Source organism: Lagenorhynchus albirostris, chromosome 2 (assembly GCF_949774975.1).
Source record: "Lagenorhynchus albirostris chromosome 2, mLagAlb1.1, whole genome shotgun sequence".
Classification (NCBI taxonomy): domain Eukaryota; kingdom Metazoa; phylum Chordata; class Mammalia; order Artiodactyla; family Delphinidae; genus Lagenorhynchus; species Lagenorhynchus albirostris.
The window spans coordinates 91,120,714-91,140,097 of record NC_083096.1 but is presented as its reverse complement, the minus strand read 5'-3'; the positions used below and the strand labels follow the sequence as shown (position 1 = coordinate 91,140,097).

At 41.2% G+C, this 19,384-nt stretch overlaps 1 protein-coding gene across 3 annotated transcripts in view; it reads left to right on the top strand.

The window, feature by feature from the left end:
• EEIG2 (EEIG family member 2) overlaps positions 1-19,384 on the top strand; it is a 108,030-nt gene that overhangs the window by 75,439 nt on the left and 13,207 nt on the right. For all 3 annotated transcript variants that reach the window (XR_009538855.1, XM_060139478.1, XM_060139477.1), the window contains exon 6: positions 16,585-16,688. Coding sequence is in view for 2 of the 3 variants with exons in the window: in XM_060139478.1 (XP_059995461.1) it covers positions 16,585-16,688 (104 nt within the window). In the remaining variant the exon portion in view is untranslated. The remainder of the gene's footprint in view (positions 1-16,584; positions 16,689-19,384) is intronic.

Sequence of the window (19,384 nt, the reverse complement as noted above, 5' to 3'; positions counted from 1 at the left end):
GTTGTTTGGCATAGGGTGTCCAGCACTGTAGCTTGCTGGCCATTGAGTGGAGCTGGGTCTTAGCGTTGATATGGAGATCTCTGGGAGAGCTTTCGCCATTTGATATTATGTGGAGCTGAGAGGTCTCTGGTGGACCAATGTCCTGAACTTGGCTCTCCCACCTCAAGAGACACAGGCCAGACACCCAGCCAGAGCACCAAGACCCTGTCAGCCGCATCGCTCAGAAGACAAGGGAGAAAAAAGAAAGAAAGAAAGAAAAAAATAAAATAAAATAAAGTTATTAAAATAAAAAAATAAAAATTTATTTAAAAATAATTTTAAAGTAATAAAGAAAATAATGAAAGAAGAGAGCAACCAAACCAAAAAACAAATCCATCAATGATAACAAGCGCTAAAAACTATACTTAAAAAAAAAAAAAAAGGAAAGACAGAACCCTAGGACAAATGGTAAAAGCAAAGCTATACAGACAACACACAAAGAAGCATACACATACACACTCCCAAAAAGAGAAAAAGGGAAAAAAATATATATATCGTTGCTCCCAAAGTCCACTGCCTCTATTTGGGGATGACTCGTTGTCTATTCAGGTATTCCGCAGATGCAGGGTACATCACGTTGATTGTGGAGATTTAATCCTCTGTTCCTGAGGCTGCTAGGAGAGATTTCACTTTTTCTTCTTTGTTCGCACAGCTCCTGGGATTCCGCTTTGGATTTGGCCCTGCCTCTGCGTGTAGGTCACCTGTGGGCGTCTGTTCTTCACTCAGACAGGATGGGGTTAAAGGAGCAGCTGATTAGGGGGCTCTGGCTCCCTCAGGCCAGAGTGGAGGGAGGGGTACGGAATGCGGGGTGAGCCTGTGGCGGCAGAGATCAGTGTGACGTTGCACCAGCCTTAGGTGCACCATGTGTTCTCCCAGGAAAGTTGTCCCTGGATCACGGGACCCTGGCAGTGGCAGGCTGAACAGGCTCCCGGGAGGAGAGGTGTAGATAGTGACCTGTGCTTGCACTCAGGCTTCTTGGTGACTGCAGCAGCAGCCTTAGCGTCTCATGCCTGTCTCTGGTGGCCGCGCTGATAGCCGTGGCTTGTGCCCATCTATAGAGCTCATTTAGACAGTGCTCTGAATCCCCTCTCCTCGTGCACCCCGAAACAATGGTCTCTTGCCTCTTTGGCAGCTCCAGACTTTTTCCCGTACTCCCTCCGGGCTAGCTGTGGCGCACTAGCCCCCGTCAGGCTGTGTTCACGCTGCCAACCCCAGTCCTCTCCCTGGGATCCAACCTCCGAAGCCCGAGCCTCAGCTCCCAGCCCCGCCCGCCCCAGCGGGTGAGCAGACAAGCCTCTCGGGCCGGTGAGTGCCGGTCGGCACCGATCCTCTGTGCGGGAATCTCTCTGCTTTGCCCTCCGCACCCCTGTTGCTGCACTCTCCTCCGCGGCTCTGAAGCTTCCCCCCTCCGCCACCCGCAGTCTCCGCCCGCGAAGGGGCTTCCTAACGTGTGGAAACCTTTCCTCCTTCACAGCTCCCTCCCACTGGTGCAGGTCCCGTCCCTATCCTTTTGTCTCTGTTTATTATTTTTACTTTTGCCCTACCCAGGTACGTGGGGAGTTTCTTGCCTTTTGGGAAGTCTGAGGTCTTCTGCCAGCGTTCAGTAGGTGTTCTGTAGGAGTTGTTCCACATGTAGATGTATTTCTGATGTATTTGTGGGAGGAGGGTGATCTCCACGTCTTACTCCTGCGCCATCTTGAAGGTCTGTCCTGTGCCGTTTTATCATCTATCCCATATGCAGCTCATCTCAGTGCTGCATGCTGATTATCTGCTCTCCATGTCACCTCTCCTTAGGGGGCTCAAAGGAATAAGCAAATCCTCTGCATCAGAGCTAAGAATCCCCGGCGCAACCCATTCACACACAGCGGGCTGGCTAGAGAAAGACTTTCATAACTCATTAAAATAAACGAACTTTACCTCATCCCCAGAAACGTGAAAGTATTTCTCAGGAGAATCAAACTCCCAATATTTGTTTTCTCTTTTCTTTGAGTATCTGAAATTGTGCAACTGTCAGTAGAAAAGGGACAGCTCTAACATCCATGTACTTACTGAGTATGGATTGAATAGAAAACTGTTTGAACTGCTGATGTGAAAAGTAAATTCTTTTTACCAGGTTGTATTTCAGTGTATATCAGATATGTAAAATCACAGTACTTGGGAATTCCCTGGCGGTCCAGTGGTTAGAACTCCATGCTTTCACTGCCAAGGGCCCAGGTTTGATCACTGGTCAGAGAGCTAAGATCCTGCAAGCCGAGTGGCGTGGCCCAAAAAAAAAAAATCACGGTACTTAAGAGCTGAAAGTTGGAAGTTGTCTAGTCTGGTGACTTTCCTTCCCAGAATATTTAGCCACAGAATCCCTTTGCACAAATACATTATGAATCCTGTATATAATATTTGTCTATTGAGGGAGAAAAAAGGTGTAGTACCCTACTACCCCTGAAGTCCCTAAGGGAGCTTCATGAAGCCAGTTTTTAAGGTATGGGTATAATGCAAGTTCACTTTTTACTGATGAGGACCCTAAAGCACAGAGCAATTGAGGGACTTGACTGAGTATTTGTCTGTAAGACAAAGATGTAAATAACTGCTGGAGAGGGTCATTGTACTCTTCTCTCTGCTTTTGTCTGTCTTTTAATTTTTCATGATACAAGTTTTCAAAAACCTTCCAGAGAAACAGACAAGAGTGTAGCAGATTCTTAGCACTCTGAGTTAAATTCTAGTTTTGATATTCTATGAACAAATCTGTGACTTAGATCGAACAATTTTTCAGAAACACAAATTTTATACTAAAGCCCGTACTTATGAAGAAGACAGCTGGTAAGTCAGCCTCTAACCACTTGCCCTAAACTCCGCTTTATAGTTCTCTACAATTTGTCAAATACCCAGCAGCTCTCAAAAAGAATGAAGCTGACTCTGAAGAGAAAGCCAACCACTAATGCCTATGAAAAGGATATTTTAAAGGAGAAATTATATGTACTGGCGGTTAATGATTTTGTGGTAAAGCAGATCTAGGGATGATATACTCTCTTGAATAGCTAGGATTCTGGAGCGTTCATATTCTAGAAAGGAGGAAATTACCACTTGTCAAAATGATTTAATGAATATTACTGTGTCCCAATTTAATTCTTGAAACAACTCTGTGGTGTGAGAACATTGAGGCTCAGAGGTTACAGAACTAATTTGTCCAACTCCCCAGTATTCTCTCATTCAGTACATGTGCATAGATCGCCTACCCTTTGCTAACATTTACCAAACTCAATAAGACCAACCCCCTGCTCTGAAGGATTCACTATTTATATGGGAGACAGAGGCACAACATATGATGTTATTGAGGCATAGAAGAGAGTCCTTAACTACTCTTCCTTGAAAGCCAGGAAAGTCTTCACTGAGGGGGTGACACTGAGCTAAGTTTTAAAGGATGAATAGGAAATCACTAAGCAGGGGAGGTGGGTAGAGACATTCCAGGAAGAGAAAACAGCTTGCACAAGTTTATAGCATTGTTACAGAGCATGGAGAGACTATTTATGAAATACCAAGTAGGTAGTAGTGTCATTTTAGGAGGTCATTTTTCACATACTCTTAACATTACATGAAATTAAAATAATCCCATCCCTTTCATTCTGAAATTGAACTACATTAAACAATTTCTGATAAGAGATATAAAAACATTTTCAGAACAAAAAGGATAATAGAATAAAAAAGTGGCACGTGATAGGCACTCAGTGATTATTTATTCAACAATTTGAAATTCTCCTCGTAGCTGTTAGGAGATTTCTCCTAATAGCTGTTAGGAGATTACAAGATTTCTCCTAATAGCTGTTAGGAGATATTTCCTAATAGATGTTAGGAGATTTCAAATTCTAAATTTGCTGAAATTTTAGATCCTAAATTCGCCTTAATATCAGTCCCTGTGGTTAATGAATTTTCTCCATAATGCTTAGTTGCCCCAGTGTTAGATCAGTTTGTACAGATGGTTGAAATTACCAAGGGTTGGGGTTCTTCAGATTTTTTGAGACTGCAGAATGAGTAGCTCCAAACTGAAGGTATTGCTCAAAGTGATATGGCTGTGAAGTCAGGCTGGACAGGGAAGAGCGGAGCCAGAGGGAGACTGATGGAGAGGGAGAAAGGGAAGAGGCCACACGGGGGGAGTTCTGAAGGGCTGGAAAACAGGTCTAAGAGGTAGATGGTTGGAGACACTGTAATCAGGCCAGCTGTGAAAGGAAAAACAAAAGGTAGTGGCATTAGAAAGATAAGTAGGGAGGTTCCCTGGCCGTCCAGTGGTTAGAACTGGGTGCTTTCACTACTGTGGCCCCGGCTTCAATCCCCAGTCACGGAACTAAGATCCCACAAGCCATGCGGCATGGCCAAAAAAGTAAAAATAAGAATTTAGACAGGCAGGAATGCATCGCCATCAGTGATTAGTGACGGTGACTACAGACTCCATTCTTTGTAAGTGTATTTCCTTTACATGTTAGTATTTCTTATAGAATATTGAATGCAGGAGGTTTTTCACCAAGCTGTTTGACATTGTTTAAAAATATGCATTTTGGTAATTGAAGAGGTAGGTCTAGGCCAGACTGAAAAGGACCTTGTATTGCCATTCTGAGGACTTTGAGCTTTATCCCATAGGAAGCTATTGAAGCATTTGTTTGTTTGTTTGTTTGTTTGTTGACATCTTTATTGGAGCATAATTTCTTTACAATGTTGTGTTAGTTTCTGCTATATAACAAAGTAAATCAGCTATATGTATACATATATCCCCATATCCCCTACCTCTTGTGTTTCCCTCCCACCCTCCCTATCCCTCCCCTCTAGGTAGTCACAAAGCACCGAGCTGATCTCCCTGTGCTATGCGGCTGCTTCCCACTAGCTATCTGTTTTACATGTGGTAGTGTATATATATGTCCATGCCACTCTCTCACTTCGTCCCAGCTTACCCTTCCCCATCCCTGTGTCCTCAGGTCCATTCTCTTAAGTCTGCGTCTTTATTCCTGTCCTGCCCCTAGGTTCATCAGAACCTTTTTTTTTTTTTTTAAGATTCCATATGTATGTGTTAGCATACGGTATTTGTTTTCCTCTTTCTTTCTTCACTCTGTATGACAGACTCTAGGTCCATCCACCTCACTACAAGTAGTTCAATTTCATTTCTCTTTATGGCTGAGTAATATTCCATTCTATATATGTGCCACATCTTCTTTATCCATTCATCTGTCGATGGACACTTAGGTTGCTCCCATGTCCTGGCTATTGTAAATAGTGCTGCAGTGAACATTGTGGTACATGTCTCTCTTTGAATTATGGTTTTCTCAGTGTATATGCCCATTAGTGGGATTGCTGGGTCATATGGTAGTTGTATTTTTAGTTTTTTAAGGAACCTCCCTACTCTTCTCCATAGTGGCTGTATCGATTTACATTCCCACCAACAGTGCAAGAGGGTTCCCTTTTCTCCACACCCTCTCCAGCATTTACTGTTTGTAGATTTTTTGATGATGGCCATTCTGACTGGTGTGAGTTGATACTGCATTGTGGTTTTCATTAGCATTTCTCTAACGATCAGTGATGTTGAGCATGCTTTCATGTGTTTGTTGGCAATCTGTATATCTTCTTTGGAGGACTGTCTATTTAGATCTTCTGCCCATTTTTGGATTGGGTTATTTGTTTTTTGATATTGAGCTGGATAAGCTGCTTGTATATTATGGAGATTAATACTTTATCAGTTACTTCATTTACAAATATTTTCTCCCATTCTGAGGGTTGTCTTTTCGTCTTGTTTATGTTTTCCTTTGCTGTGCAAAAGCTTTTAGGTTGTATTAGGTCCCAGTTGTTTATTTTTGTTTTTATTTCCATTTCTCTAAGAGGTGGGTCAAAAAGGATCTTGCTGTGATTTATGTCATAGAGTGTTCTGCCTATGTTTTCCTCTAACAGTTTTATAGTGTCTGGCCTTACATTTAGGTCTTTCATCCATTTTGAGTTTATTTTTGTGTATGGTGTTAGGGAGTGTTCTAATTTCATTCTTTTACATTTAGCTGTCCAGTTTTCCCATTACCACGTACTGAAGAGGTTGTCTTTTCTCCATTGTGTATTCTTGCCTCATTTATCAAAGATAAGGTGACCATATGTGCATGAGTTTATCTCTGGGCTTTCTATTCTGTTCCACTGATCTATATTTCTGTTTTTGTGCCAGTACCATACTGTCTTGATTACTGTACCTTTGTAGTATAGTCTGAAATCAGGGAACCTGATTCCTCCAGCTCCGTTTTTCTTTCTCAGGATTGCTTTGGCTATTTGGGGTCCTTAGTATTTCCATACAAATTGTGCAAGTTTTTGTTCTAGTTTGTGAAAAATGCCATTGGTAGTTTGATAGGGATTGCATTGAATCTTTAGATTGCTTTGGGTAATATAGTGTTTTTCACAATGTTTATTCTTCCAGTCCAAGAACATGGTATATCTCTCCATCTGTTTGTATCATCTTTAATTTCTTTCATCAGTATCTTATAGTTTTCTACATGCAGGTCTTTTGTCTCCTTAGGTAGGTTTATTCCTAGGTATTTTATTCTTTTTATTGCAATGGTAAATGGGAGTGTTTCCTTAATTTCTCTTTCAGATTTTTCATCATTCATGTATAGGAATGCAAGAGATTTCTGTGCATTAATTTTGTATCCTGCTACTTTACCAAATTCATTGATTAGCTCTAGTAGTTTTCTGGTATCATCTTCAGCATTCTCTATGTATAGTATTATGTCATCTGCAAACAGGGACAGTTTTACTTCTTATTCTCCAATTTGGATTCCTTTTATTTCTTTTTCTTCTCTGATTGCTATGGCCAAAACTTCCAAAACCATGTTGAATAATAGTGGTGAGAGTAGGCAGCCTTGTCTTGTTCCTGATCTTAGAAGAAATGGTTTCAGTTTTTCACGATTGAGAACAATGTTGGCTGTGGGTTTGTCATATATGGCCTTTATTATGTTGAGGTAGGTTCCCTCTATGCCTACTTTCTGGAGAGTTTTTATCATAAATGAGTATTGAATTTTGTCAAAAGCTTTTCCTGAATCAATTGAGATTATCATATGTTTTTTATCCTTCAGTTTGTTAATATGGTGTATTGATTGCTTTGCATATATTGAAGAATCCTTGCATTCCTAGGATAAACCCCACTTGATTATGGGGTATGATCCTTTTAATGTGCTGTTGGATTCTGTTTGCTAGTATTTTGTTGAGGATTTTTGCATCTGTGTTCATCAGTGATATTTGCCTGGAATTTTCTTTTTTTGTGACATCTTTGTGTGGTTTGGGTATCAGGGTGATCGTGGTCTCATAGAATGAGTTTGGGACTGTTCCTCCCTCTGCTGTATTTTGGAAGAGTTTGAGAAGGAAAGGTGTTAGCTCTTCTCTAAGTGTTTGATAGAATTTGCCTGTGAAGCCATCTGGTCCTGGGCTTTTGTTTCTTGGAAGATTTTTAATCACAGTTTCAGTCTCAGTGCTTGTGATTGGTCTTTTAATATTTTCTGTTTCTTCCTGGTTCAGTCTCGGAAGGTTGGACTTTTCTAAGAATTTGTCCATTTCTTCCAGGTTGTCCATTTTATTGGCATAGAGTTGCTTGTAGTAATCTCTCATGATCCTTTGTATTTCTGCAGTCTCAGTTGTTACTTCTCCTTTTCCATTTCTAGTTCTATTGATTTGAGTCTTCTCCCGTTTTTTCTTGATGAGTCTGGCTAATGGTTTATTATTTTTGTCTATCTTCTCAAAGAACAATCTTTCAGTTTTATTGATGTTTGCTATTGTTTCCTTCATATCTTTTTCATTTATTTCTCATCTGATCTTTATGATTTCTTTCCTTCTGCTAACATTGGAGTTTTCTTTTTCTTCTTTCTCTAATTTCTTTAGGTGTAAGGTTAGGTTGTTTATTTGAGATTTTTGTTGTTTCTTGAAGTAGGATTGTTTTGCTCTAAATTTCCCTCTTAGGACTGCTATTGCTGCATCCCATAGGTTTTGGGTCGTCGTGTTTCCATTGTCATTTTTTTTTAGGTATTTTTTGGTTTCCTCTTTGATTTCTTCGGTAATCTAATGGTTATTTAGTAGCATATTATTTAGCCTCCATGTGTTTGTAATGTTTTACATTTTTTTTCTTGTAATTGATATCTAGTGTCTAGTCTCATATTGTTGTGGTTGGAAAAGTTACTTGATATGATTTCAGTTTTCTTAAATTTACTGAGGTTTGATTTGTGACTCAGGATTTGATCTATCCTGGAGAATGTTCATGAGCACTTGAGAAGAAAGTGTATTCTGTTGTTTTTGGATGGAATGTCCTATAAATATCAGTGAAGTCCATCTTGTTTAATGTGTCATTTAAAGCTTGTGTTTCCTTATTTATTTTCATTTTGATGTTCTATCCATTGATGATAGTGGGGTGTTAAAGTTCCCACTATTATTATGTTACTGTCGATTTCCCCTTTTATGGCTGTTAGCATTTGCCTTCTGTATTGAGGTGCTCCTGTGTTGGGTGCATAAATATTTACAATTGTTATATCTTCTTCTTGGATTGATCCCTTGATCATTATGTAGTGTCCTTCTTTGTCTCTTGTAATAGTCTTTATTTTAAAGTCTATTTTGTCTGATATGAAAATTGCTACTCCAGCTTTCTTTTGATTTCTATTTGCATAGAATATCTTTTTCCATCCCCTCACTTTCAGTCTGTATGTGTCCCTAGGTCTGAAGTGGGACTCTTTTAGACAGCATATATATTGGTCTTGTTTTTGTATCCATTCCACCAGTCTGTGTCTTTTGGTTGGAGCATTTAATCCATTTACATTTAAGGTAGTTATCAATATGTATGCTCCTGTATCCATTTCTTAATTGTTTTGGGTTTGTTATTGTAGGTCTTTTCCTTCTCTTGTGTTTCCTGCCTAGAGAAGTTCCTTTAGCATTTGTTGTAAAGCTGGTTTGGTGGTGCTGAATTCTCTTAGCTTTTGCTTGTCTGTAAAGGTTTTAATTTTTCTGTTGAATCTGAATGAGATCCTTGCTGGGTAATCTTGGTTTCATCACTTTATTTTTTTAACATCTTTATTGAAGTGTAATTGCTTTACAATGGTGTGTTAGTTTCTGCTATATAAAGTGAGTCAGCTGTACGTATACATATATCCCCATATCCCCTCCCTCATATGTCTCCCTCCCACCCTCCCTATTCTTCCCCTCTAGGTGGACACAAAGAACCGAGCTGATGTCCTTGTGCTATGCAGCTGCTTCCCACTAGCTAGCTGTTTTACATTTGGTAGTGTATATATGTCCATGCCACTCTCTCACTTCATCCCAGCTTACCTTTCCCCTTCCCCGTGTCCTCAGGTCTGTTCTCTAAGTCTGTGTCTTTATTCCTGTCCTGCCCCTAGGTTCTTCAGAACCCTTTTTTTTTTTAGATTCCATATATATGTGTTAGCCTTTGGTATTTGTTTTTCTCTTTCTGACTTACTTCACTCTGTATGACAGTCTCTAGGTCCATCCACCTCACTACAAATAACTCAATTTCGTTTATTTTTATGGCTGAGTAATATTCCATTGTATATATGTGCCACATCTGATTTATCCATTCGTCTGTCGATGGACACTTAGGTTGCTTCCATGTCCTGACTATTATAAATAGAGCTGCAGTGAACATTGTGGGTCATGACTCCTTTTGAATTATGATTTTCTCAGAGTATATGCCCAATAGTGGGATTGCTGGGTCGTATGGTAGTTTTATTGTTAGATTTCTAAGGAACCTCCATACTGTTCCTCATAGTGCCCTTTCATCACTTTAAATGTGTCCTGCCACTCCCTTCTGGCTTGCAGAGTTTCTGCTGAAAGATCAGCTGTTAACCTTTTGGGGATTCCCTTGTATGTTATTTGTTGCTTTTCCATTGCTGCTTTTAATATTTTCTCTTGGTTTTAATTTTTGATAGTTTAATTATTATATGTCTTGGCATGTTTCTCCTTGCAGTTATCCTGTATGGAACTCTCTGCACTTCCTGGACTTGATTGACTATTTCCTTTCCTATGTTAGGGAAATTTTCAACTATACTCTTTTCAAATAGTTTCTCAGACCCTTTCTTTTTCTCTTGTTCTTCTGGGATGCCTATAAATCAAATGTTGGTGCATTTAATTTGTCCCAGTGGTCTCTGAGAGTGTCCTCAGTTCTTTTCATTCTTTTTTCTTTATTCTGCTGTGCGGTAGTTATTTCCACTATTTTATCTTCCAGGTCACTTTTCCGTTCTGCTGCTTCAGTTATTCTGCTATTGATTCCTTCTAGTGAATTTTTAATTTCATTTATTGCATTGTTCATCACTGTTTGTTTGCTCTTTAGTTCTTCTAGGTCCTTGTTAAACGTTTCTGGTGTTTATTCTATTTCCAAGATTTTGGATCATCTTTACTATCATTACTCTGAATTCTTTTCCAGGTAGACTGCCTATTTCCTCTTCATTTGTTTGGTCTGGTGGGTTTTTATCTTGCTCCTTCATCTGCTGTGTGTTTTTCTGTCTTCTCATTTTCTTTACCTTACTGTGTTTGGGGTTTCCTTTTCGCAGGCTGCAGGTTCGTAGTTCCTTTTGTTTTTGGTCTCTGCCCCCAGTGGGTGGGGTTGATTCAGTGAGTTGTGTAAGCTTCCTGGTGAAGGGGTCTGGTGCCTGTATTCTGGTAGGTGGGTCTGTATCTTGTCTTTCTGGTAGGCAGGGCCACATCTGGTGGTGTGTTTTCTGATGTCTGTGAACTTAGTATGATTTTAGGCAGCCTCTCTGCTAATGGGTGGGGTTGTGTTCCTGTCTTGCTAGTTGATTTGCATGGGACATCCAGCACTGGAACTTGCCAGCCATTGGGTGGAGCTGGGTCTTAGCATTGAGACAGAGATCTTTGGAAGAGCTCTCACTGATTGATATTACATAGGGCTGGGAGGTCTCTGGTGATCCAATATCCTGAACTCGGCTCTCCCACCTCAGAGGCTCAGGCCTGACACCAAGGTGGAACACCAAGACCCTGTCAGCCACACGGCTCAGAAGAAAGGGAGAAAAAAAGAAAATTATTAAAATAAAAGTATTTTTAAAATAATAATAATGAAAAAAACCGAAAGAGCAACCAAACCAATAAACAAATCCACCAATGATAACAAATACTGAAAACTATAGTAAGATAAACATAAAAATCAGTCGCAGGCAGCAGACCCCAAATCTACAGTTGCTCCCAAAGTCCACTGCCTCAATTTTGGGATGGTTCGTTGTCTATTAAGGTTTGATGCAGGGTGCATCAAGTTGATTGTGGGGATTTAATCCGCTGCTTCTGAGGCTGCTGGGGGAGATTTCCCCTTCTCTTCTTTGTTCACACAGCTCCTGGGGTTCAGCTTTGGTTTTGGCCCCACCTCTGTGTGTAGGCCGCCCTCGGGCATCTGTTCCGGCCCAGACAGGATGAGGTTAAAGGAACAGCTGATTAGGGGGCTCTGGCTCACTCATGCTGGGGGGAGGGAGGCTTATGGTAGTTATAATTGGAATGCGGGGCGAGCTTGTGGAGGCAGAGGCGGGTATGATGTTTCAGCAGCCTGAGGTGTGCCTTGTGTTCTCCCAGGGAACTTGTCCCTGGATCACAGGTTCCTGGCAGTGGCGTGTTGCACAGGCTCCTGGGGCGGGGGGGTGGGGGGGGTGGATAGTGACCTGCGCTTGCACACAGGCTTCTTGGTGGCTGCAGCAGCAGTATTAGCATTTCATGCTTGTCTCTGGAGTCCGAGCTGATAGCCGTGGCTTACGACCGTCTCTGAAGCTCATTTAGGCGGTGCTCTGCCTTCTGTGGGCAGACAGGGAAGGAATCCCCTCTCCTCGTGCACCCTGAAACAATGGTCTCTTGCCTCTTCTGCAGGTCCAGACTTTTTCCCAGACTCCCTCCCGGCTAGCTGTGGTGCACTAGTCCCCTTCAGGCTGTGTTCATGCAGCCAACCCCAGTCCTCTCCCTGGGATCTGACCTCCAAAGCCAAGCCTCAGCTCCCAGCCCCCTCCCGTCCCAGCAGGTGAGCAGACAAGCCTCTCAGGCTGGTGAGTGCTGGTCGGCACCGGTCCTCTGTGCGGGAATCTCTCCGCTTTGCCTTCCGCACCCCTGTTTCTGCGCTCTCCTCCGTGGCGCTGAAGCTTTCCCCCTCTGCCACCCGCAGTCTCCACCCGCGAAGGGGCTTCCTAGTGTGTGGAAACTTTTCTTCCTTCACAGCTCCTTCCCACTGGTGCAGGTCCCGTCCCTATTCTTTTGTCTCTGTTTTTTCTTTTTTCTTTTGCCCTACCCAGTACGTGGGGAGTTTCTTGCCTTTTGGGAGGTCTGAGGTCTTCTGCCAGCCTTCAGTAGGTGTTCTGTAGGAGTTGTTCCACATGTAGATGTATTTCTGATGTATTTGTGGTGAGGAAGGTGATCTCCATGTCTTACTCCTCTGCCATCTTTAAGGTCCCCTACTATTGAAGTGTTTTAAATCAGACAGTAATATGTTCATATGCACATTCAGAAAGACCACAGTAAGAGTAGCATGGAAGAGGTAGGCAGACTAGCTAGGAGACGCTTGCACTCATCCAGGTACAAAGGCCAAACTCAATTAATTGGTGGAGGCAGAGAAGAGATCATGAATAGGAAAAATATTAAGAGAGAGGGCTTCCCTGGTGGCACAGTGGTTGAGAGTCCGCCTGCCGATGCAGGGGACACGGGTTCGTGCCCCGGTCCGGGATGATCCCACATGCCGTGGAGCGGCTGGGCCCATGAGCCATGGCCGCTGAGCCTGTGCTCCACAATGGGAGAGGCCACAACAGTGAGAGGCCTGCGTACCGCAAAAAAAAAAAAAAAATGTTAAGAGAGAATCTGCGGGGTGTGGAAATTGATTGGATATGAAGAAAAGTGAATAGGAAGGAGACAGAGGCAATATCTAGAATTCAAGTTTTGGTGACTTTTTTTTTTTTTGTGGTCCATGCCATGCGGCTTGCAGGGCCATGGCAGTGAAAGCGTGAAATCCTAACCACTAGGCCACCAGGGAACTCCTTTTTTTTTTTTATCAAGTATAATTGATTTACAATATTGTGTTAGTTTCAGGTATACAGCAGAGTGCTTCAGTTATGTATATTTTTTCATATTATTTTCCATCATAGGTTATTATTAGATATTGTATATAATTCCCTGTGCTATACAATAAATTCTTGATGCTTATCTATTTAATGTATAGTAGTTTGTGTCTGTTAATCCCATACTCCTAATTTATCCCTCCCTTTCCCCTTTGATAACCATAAATTTGTTTTCTATGTCTGTGAGTCTCTTTCTGTTTTGTATATAGATTCATTATATTATTTTTTTGACTCCACATTTAAATGATATAATGTTAGTCTTTGTCTGACTTACTTCACTAAGTGTAATATTCTCCAAGTTCATCCATGTTGCTGCATATGGCAGTATTTCATTTTTATGGCTGAGTAATTTTCCATTATATATATATATATATATATATATATATATATATATACACACACACATATATGTATGTATATGTATATGTACACCACGTCTTCTTAAGCCAGTTATCTGTTGATGGGCACTTGGGTTGTTCCCATGTCTTGGCTATTGTGAATAGTGCTGCTATGAACTTTGGGGTGCTTATTAAGTCAGAGAATGTTTTGCCTATGTTCTCTTCTAGGAGTTTTATGGCATCACGTCTTATATTTAGGTCTTTAAACCATTTTGAGTTTATTTTTGTGTATGGTGTGAGGCAGTATTCTAATTTCATTGATTACATGTAGCTGTCCAGCTTTCCCAACACCACTTGTTGAAGGGACTGCCTTTTTTCCATCATATGTTGTTGTCTCCTTTGTCATAGGTTAATTGATTATAAGTGTGTGGGTTTATCTCTGGGCTCTCCATTCTGTTCCATTAAATCTGTATATCTGTTTTTGTGCCAGTAACACACTGTTTTGATTACTGTAGCTTTGTAGTATAGTCTGAAGTCTGGAAGGGTTATGCCTCCACCTTTGTTCTTTTTTCACAGGATCACTTTGGCAATTCTGGGTCTTTGTGGTTCCATATAAATTTTAGGAGTATTTGTTCTGGTTCTGTGGAAAATGTCATGGGTGGGACTTCCCTGGTGGTGCAGTGGTTAAGAATCTGCTTTCCAATGCAGGGGACATAGGTTCTAACCCTGGTCCAGGAATATCCCACATGCTGCAGAGCAGCTAAGCCCATGCAGCACAGCCACTGAGCCTGTGCTCTAGAGCCTGCGAGCCACAACTGCTGAGCCCGTGCCACAACTACTGAAGCCCACACACCTAGAGCCCATGCTCTGCAACAAGAGAAGCCACCGCAATGAGAAGCCTGCACACCGCAACAAAGAGTAGCCCCTGCTCACCACAACTACAGAAAGCCTGTGCACAGCAATGAAGACCCAATGCAGAAAAGGGAACCCTCTTGCACTGTTGGTGGGAATATAAATTGATACAGCCACTATGGAGAACAGTATAGAAGTTCCTTAAAAAACTAAAAATAGAACTGCCATATGACCCAGCAATCCCACTACTGGGCATATACCCAGAGAAACTCATAATGCAAAAAGACACATGCACCCCAATGTTCATTTCAGCTATTTGCAATAGCCAGGTCATGGAAGCAAACTAAATGCCCATCGACAGACAAATGGATAAAGATGTGGTACATATATACAGTGGAATATTACTCAGCCATAAAAAGGAACGAAATTGGGTCATTTGTAGAGACATGGATGGACCTAGAGACTGTCATACAGAGTGAAGTAAGTCAGAAAGAGAAAAACAAATATATATTAACGCATATATGTGGAATCTAGAAAAATGTCACAGATGAACTGGTTTGCAAGGCAGAAATAGAGATACAGATGTAGAGAACAGACATATGGACACCAAGCGGGAAAAGCAGGGTGGGTGGTGGTGGGATGAAATGGGAAATTGGGATTGACATATATACACTAATATGTATAAAATAGATAACTAATAAGAACCTACTGTATAAAATAAAATAAAATTCAAAAAAATTAATTAACTTTTTAAAAAATCCATTTAAAAAAAGAAAGAAAATGTCATGGGTATTTTGATAGGGATTGCTTTAAATCTGTAGATTGCTTTGGGTAGTATGGCCATCTTAACAATATTCTTCCAATCCAGGGGCATGGGATGTCTTTCCATTTCTTTGAATCATCTTCAGTTTCCTTTATCAGTGTTTATAGTTTTCAGCATGTAAGTCGTTCACCTCTTTGGTTAAATTTATTCCTAGGGTTGTTTTTATTGTTTTTCTTTTTAGCCAGTTTTAAACGGGATTTTTCTTCACTTTCTCTTTCCTGTATTTCATTGTTAGTGTAAAGAAATGCAACTGATTTCTGTATATTAATCTTGTATCCTGCTACCTTTGAATTCACTTATTTGTTCTAATAGTTTTTGTGTGGAGACAGAGGCAATATCTAGGATTCTAGTTTTGGTGACTTTTGGATTATAATGGCATTCACAGAGAAGAGGAATATAGGAAGAAAACAGATTTGGGGAAAGAGTATGAGTTTAGTTGGACAAAAACTTGCAGGATAAATATCCTGCATATTCCAGTAGGATATGTAGTTTTGAAATTTAGGAGACCCTGGGATAGGAATAATCTATCAATTAAATAGGTTTAATGGCAGTCTTAAATGTCTATATTCCCAAGGACCTGAATAGCCTGAATTGAACTAATACAGTAAGATTTTAAGAATTGCCGCATAATGGATCAACTTCATGATTCCCCTTCAATCGCCTTCCTGTTTTATTTCAGGTGGCCAAGGGATAGTCTCTAGGAAGATGTGATTTTCCTCTCAGTAACCAACTCAAAATTTGATTAAGGATGTCCTCTTAAAAAAAAAAAAAAAAAGAAGTTCTTAGAACTCAATCTTGCCCCTCCCTGCTTCACACCTTCTACGTGGAGATGGGAGCCTTGAATGAGCCAGTGAAAATCTATCCATCATCTACTCCCAGAGAATCCAGCCCAAAATATCAAATCTAAACAACTGGGGCTCTTTATAGACTCTCCCTGGGGCAGATGGACTGTTTACCGGGAAGAAGGAAGAAGATAAAATCATGGATAATTTAAGTTAATGGAGCCAACAAGAGATCTTAGGCACCGGAGCCGGAGGCATGAGGTATTCCCTCCAGCCTCAGCTGCCAAGGGGCTTGTGCCACCACCTCCGTCTCACAGAAACATCCCTGCCTGGCCTGAGAGTAGAGCTGACAAAGCGCCCTCCACCGACACTGCTGAGAACATACCTCCTCTCTTTTCCCAAAGCAGTGCCCTTTCTGGTCTCACTTTTTTTGTTGTGTAAAAACCCATTTTTCCCCAGTGAATGTTATTCAGGTTTTGAGGATGTTCATACATTATTTGTTGATTTTTGTCACTTTCATCCTCAAGGAGGCAACATCACCTGGCACCTTACTAAGGCTGTGTAGTAACTACGCAACCAATCTCTTAACAATATTTCGAACTTTCAGATTCACCAGAAATCAAGTTCTGACCCTTAGAAATGTTTATTTACAGACCTCCTTCTACATCAACGTCTATACCAATTGCTGGTGAATCTGAATCTCTGGAAGAAGATAGAAAAGGTGGAGAGACTCTCAAAATTCATCTTGGGATAGCAGGTATGGATGTGTCGCTTACTGGTTTTTCAGTTTGTAAGAAACAGTACTACCCTAAAAGTATCCCAAAGTCCCTCCCAGATTTAAAATTCTGTGGGTATATATAACTTGAAATGGGCCAATAATTATCAGCAGTTTCAATTATGCAATTTTTGTTTAAGCCAATGCTTCATTTTGTCTAAAGGGTGTGTTATCCTCTGACCAATTAAAAGCTAAATATTGCAGTGACACTCCCACCCCCACCATTGTATGCCTCTACTCCCCACAGAAATGACAGGACACGACAGGATTGTTCCCGTTCCACATGCCCAGCAGCTTCTGCCAGTCATCTCTCAGGTGGTGCTTCTCTTCCATGAATCACATACCCTCTTTCATTGGTTCGCAAACATTAGTGCACATCAGAATCACCTGGTGGCTTGTTAAACCATAGATTGCTGACACTGCAGCCAGAGGTTTTGATTAAGTACATCTAGGTTGGGGCCTGAAAGCTGCATGACTAAGTTCCCAGGTGATGCTGCTGTTCCTGCTGCTGGGCCCAGGCCACACCTTGGGGGCCACTTCTCCAGGCAAACACCCAGTCATAGGCTGTTCCCTGAGCTAAAAGCAGGTGGGGGAATGTGAAGTTGGCTGGGGAAAAAGCATTTATGAGCTTCCTTTTTTCTCCCACGCCATGTGACCAGGGTTATTATTTGAAAGAATGAAAAGAAAGGTGTAGTGATGTGGTTAACATTTTCACCACTTTTCAGATTGCAAAGGTTAGATTTCTTATGCGTAATAAGGATTCTCAAATTTCCTGATTTGGGATCAGTGAATCCTTTGTGTACTTTTAACTCTTGCATTAGCTCCTTGTCTTCAGTATTTAAATATTATGAATTCTTTCTCATGTTGGAAACCAAACACTCATTAGCCCTACATCCTTCTCCATGTACTGCTCTCCCATAGGCTCGCACTCTCCTTCCCCCACCATCCCCCGCCCTCTTTCTCTCAGACTCAGGGGAGCAAGTTATAGCCAAAATTCTAGGAGGAATATACTGCCCATTTATTCCTAAACTCATGTGTGGTCTGGCTTCTACATTCTGCCGTCTCCTGATGATGTCTCCCAGAACATGACTGTCAAATCCTGTGGGCATTTTTTCTGCTCTCATCTGAATAAATTGGCCATTTATTCTTTCTGGAAGCTTTCTCTTGCCTTGGCTCCCACCTCTTTTCTCTGGCTTCTCAGACGCTTCTTTATCTTCTTCCACCTTCCTGTGAAAATATCGATACTGTCCAGGATTTGGTTCCCTCCACTCACTTTCCCTGGGTGATGGCATCTGTACCTGGGATTTAACTATCACATAAATGTAAATGTGATCATGTAAATATGAGTTAATATGTTTGATTTACAAATTCATGTTGCCTCCAGGCCTCCGTCCTGACCACAGGCACATATTTCCAAATGCTTTTTGGAAAGGTCCACTTTATGTCACATTAGACTGAAACCCATCTGTTTATCTTTTTTTCTCAGCAAGCTTCTAAGTTCTTCGTGATCAGGTCTTAATTTTTCTTTGTATCAACAGCATAATGGCCAGGGACACAGTAGAAATTCCATGAATAGTGAATGGGTGTCCTCAGGTGTCTCAAATTCCACATACCCAGCACGTCGTCTTCCTAACTCTTCCCCCTGTATTTTCTGTTGCAGTTATCCTGGCACACACTTCTAGTTAGTAATTAAGTACTGTCATTTGTGTCTGCTCAACATAGCTCAGCTGAATTATTATGAAAATCTTCACTCCTTCACCCCCTGTTCATCCTGCTGCCAAAGTGATCTTCCCAAAATGTCAGTCTGGTCAAGCCACACCCTTTCTTAAAGCCATTGAATTATTTCCTTCCTTAAACCCATAGGAGAAGGTCCTTCATTAGCAGGCATCTGCTCATCTCTCTCTTTCCTTCAGTCATCTACACCACTACCCTATATGCCAACTTTACCAGACTGTTTGCTTTCCTACAGGCAAGGCATGCTTTTCCCTGCCTAGTCTAGCCGAGAAATTCCTATGCATTGTTAAAGACCTGGAGTTAACCTCCTCTATGAGGTTGTTCCTTCATTACCAAGTAGTGTTCAATGCATTTGTCCTTTGGAGCTCTTGATAGCTTCTTTTTGGTGCTTGTATTTTGGTACTTGCCACGTTGTATTATAACTGCTTCTACTCTAAACTGTGAAGCATATATTTTATCTTATTTATTTTGTACCCCTATATCTTGTACAGTATTGGGCACTGACCTGGTAAGAGCTTAATAAATACTTATTGAATGAATACATTTTGAAAACCAATAAATAAATGGATGAATTAAGATCTGAGCCAATGCTAGGAGTAAAGTATATAACTCTTGATATGAACCAACTCTTTTAGTTCAGAATTTGCTGTAGCCAAACATTTGGGCTTAGGACCACTGTCAAGCAGGACTAGGGATGCTGGTTTGGATTTGTACCTTACAGTCTGTCCAGAAATGAGAAACCCTTTGCAGAAGGGCCAGGTCGCTCCAGTAGCTTACTTATTTGGCAGCATTCGTTGGCCCATCTGTGTTCAATATCATTTATAGAACTGCTGCTGTAATTGCTGTGTTACTCAGTTGGTTTCCTTTTGCCTCTAAGTGAAAAACAGTTCTAGTTTCCAAATATTTCACCCTAATGAAAATGGTCACCCTTCTGCATTCTGTGG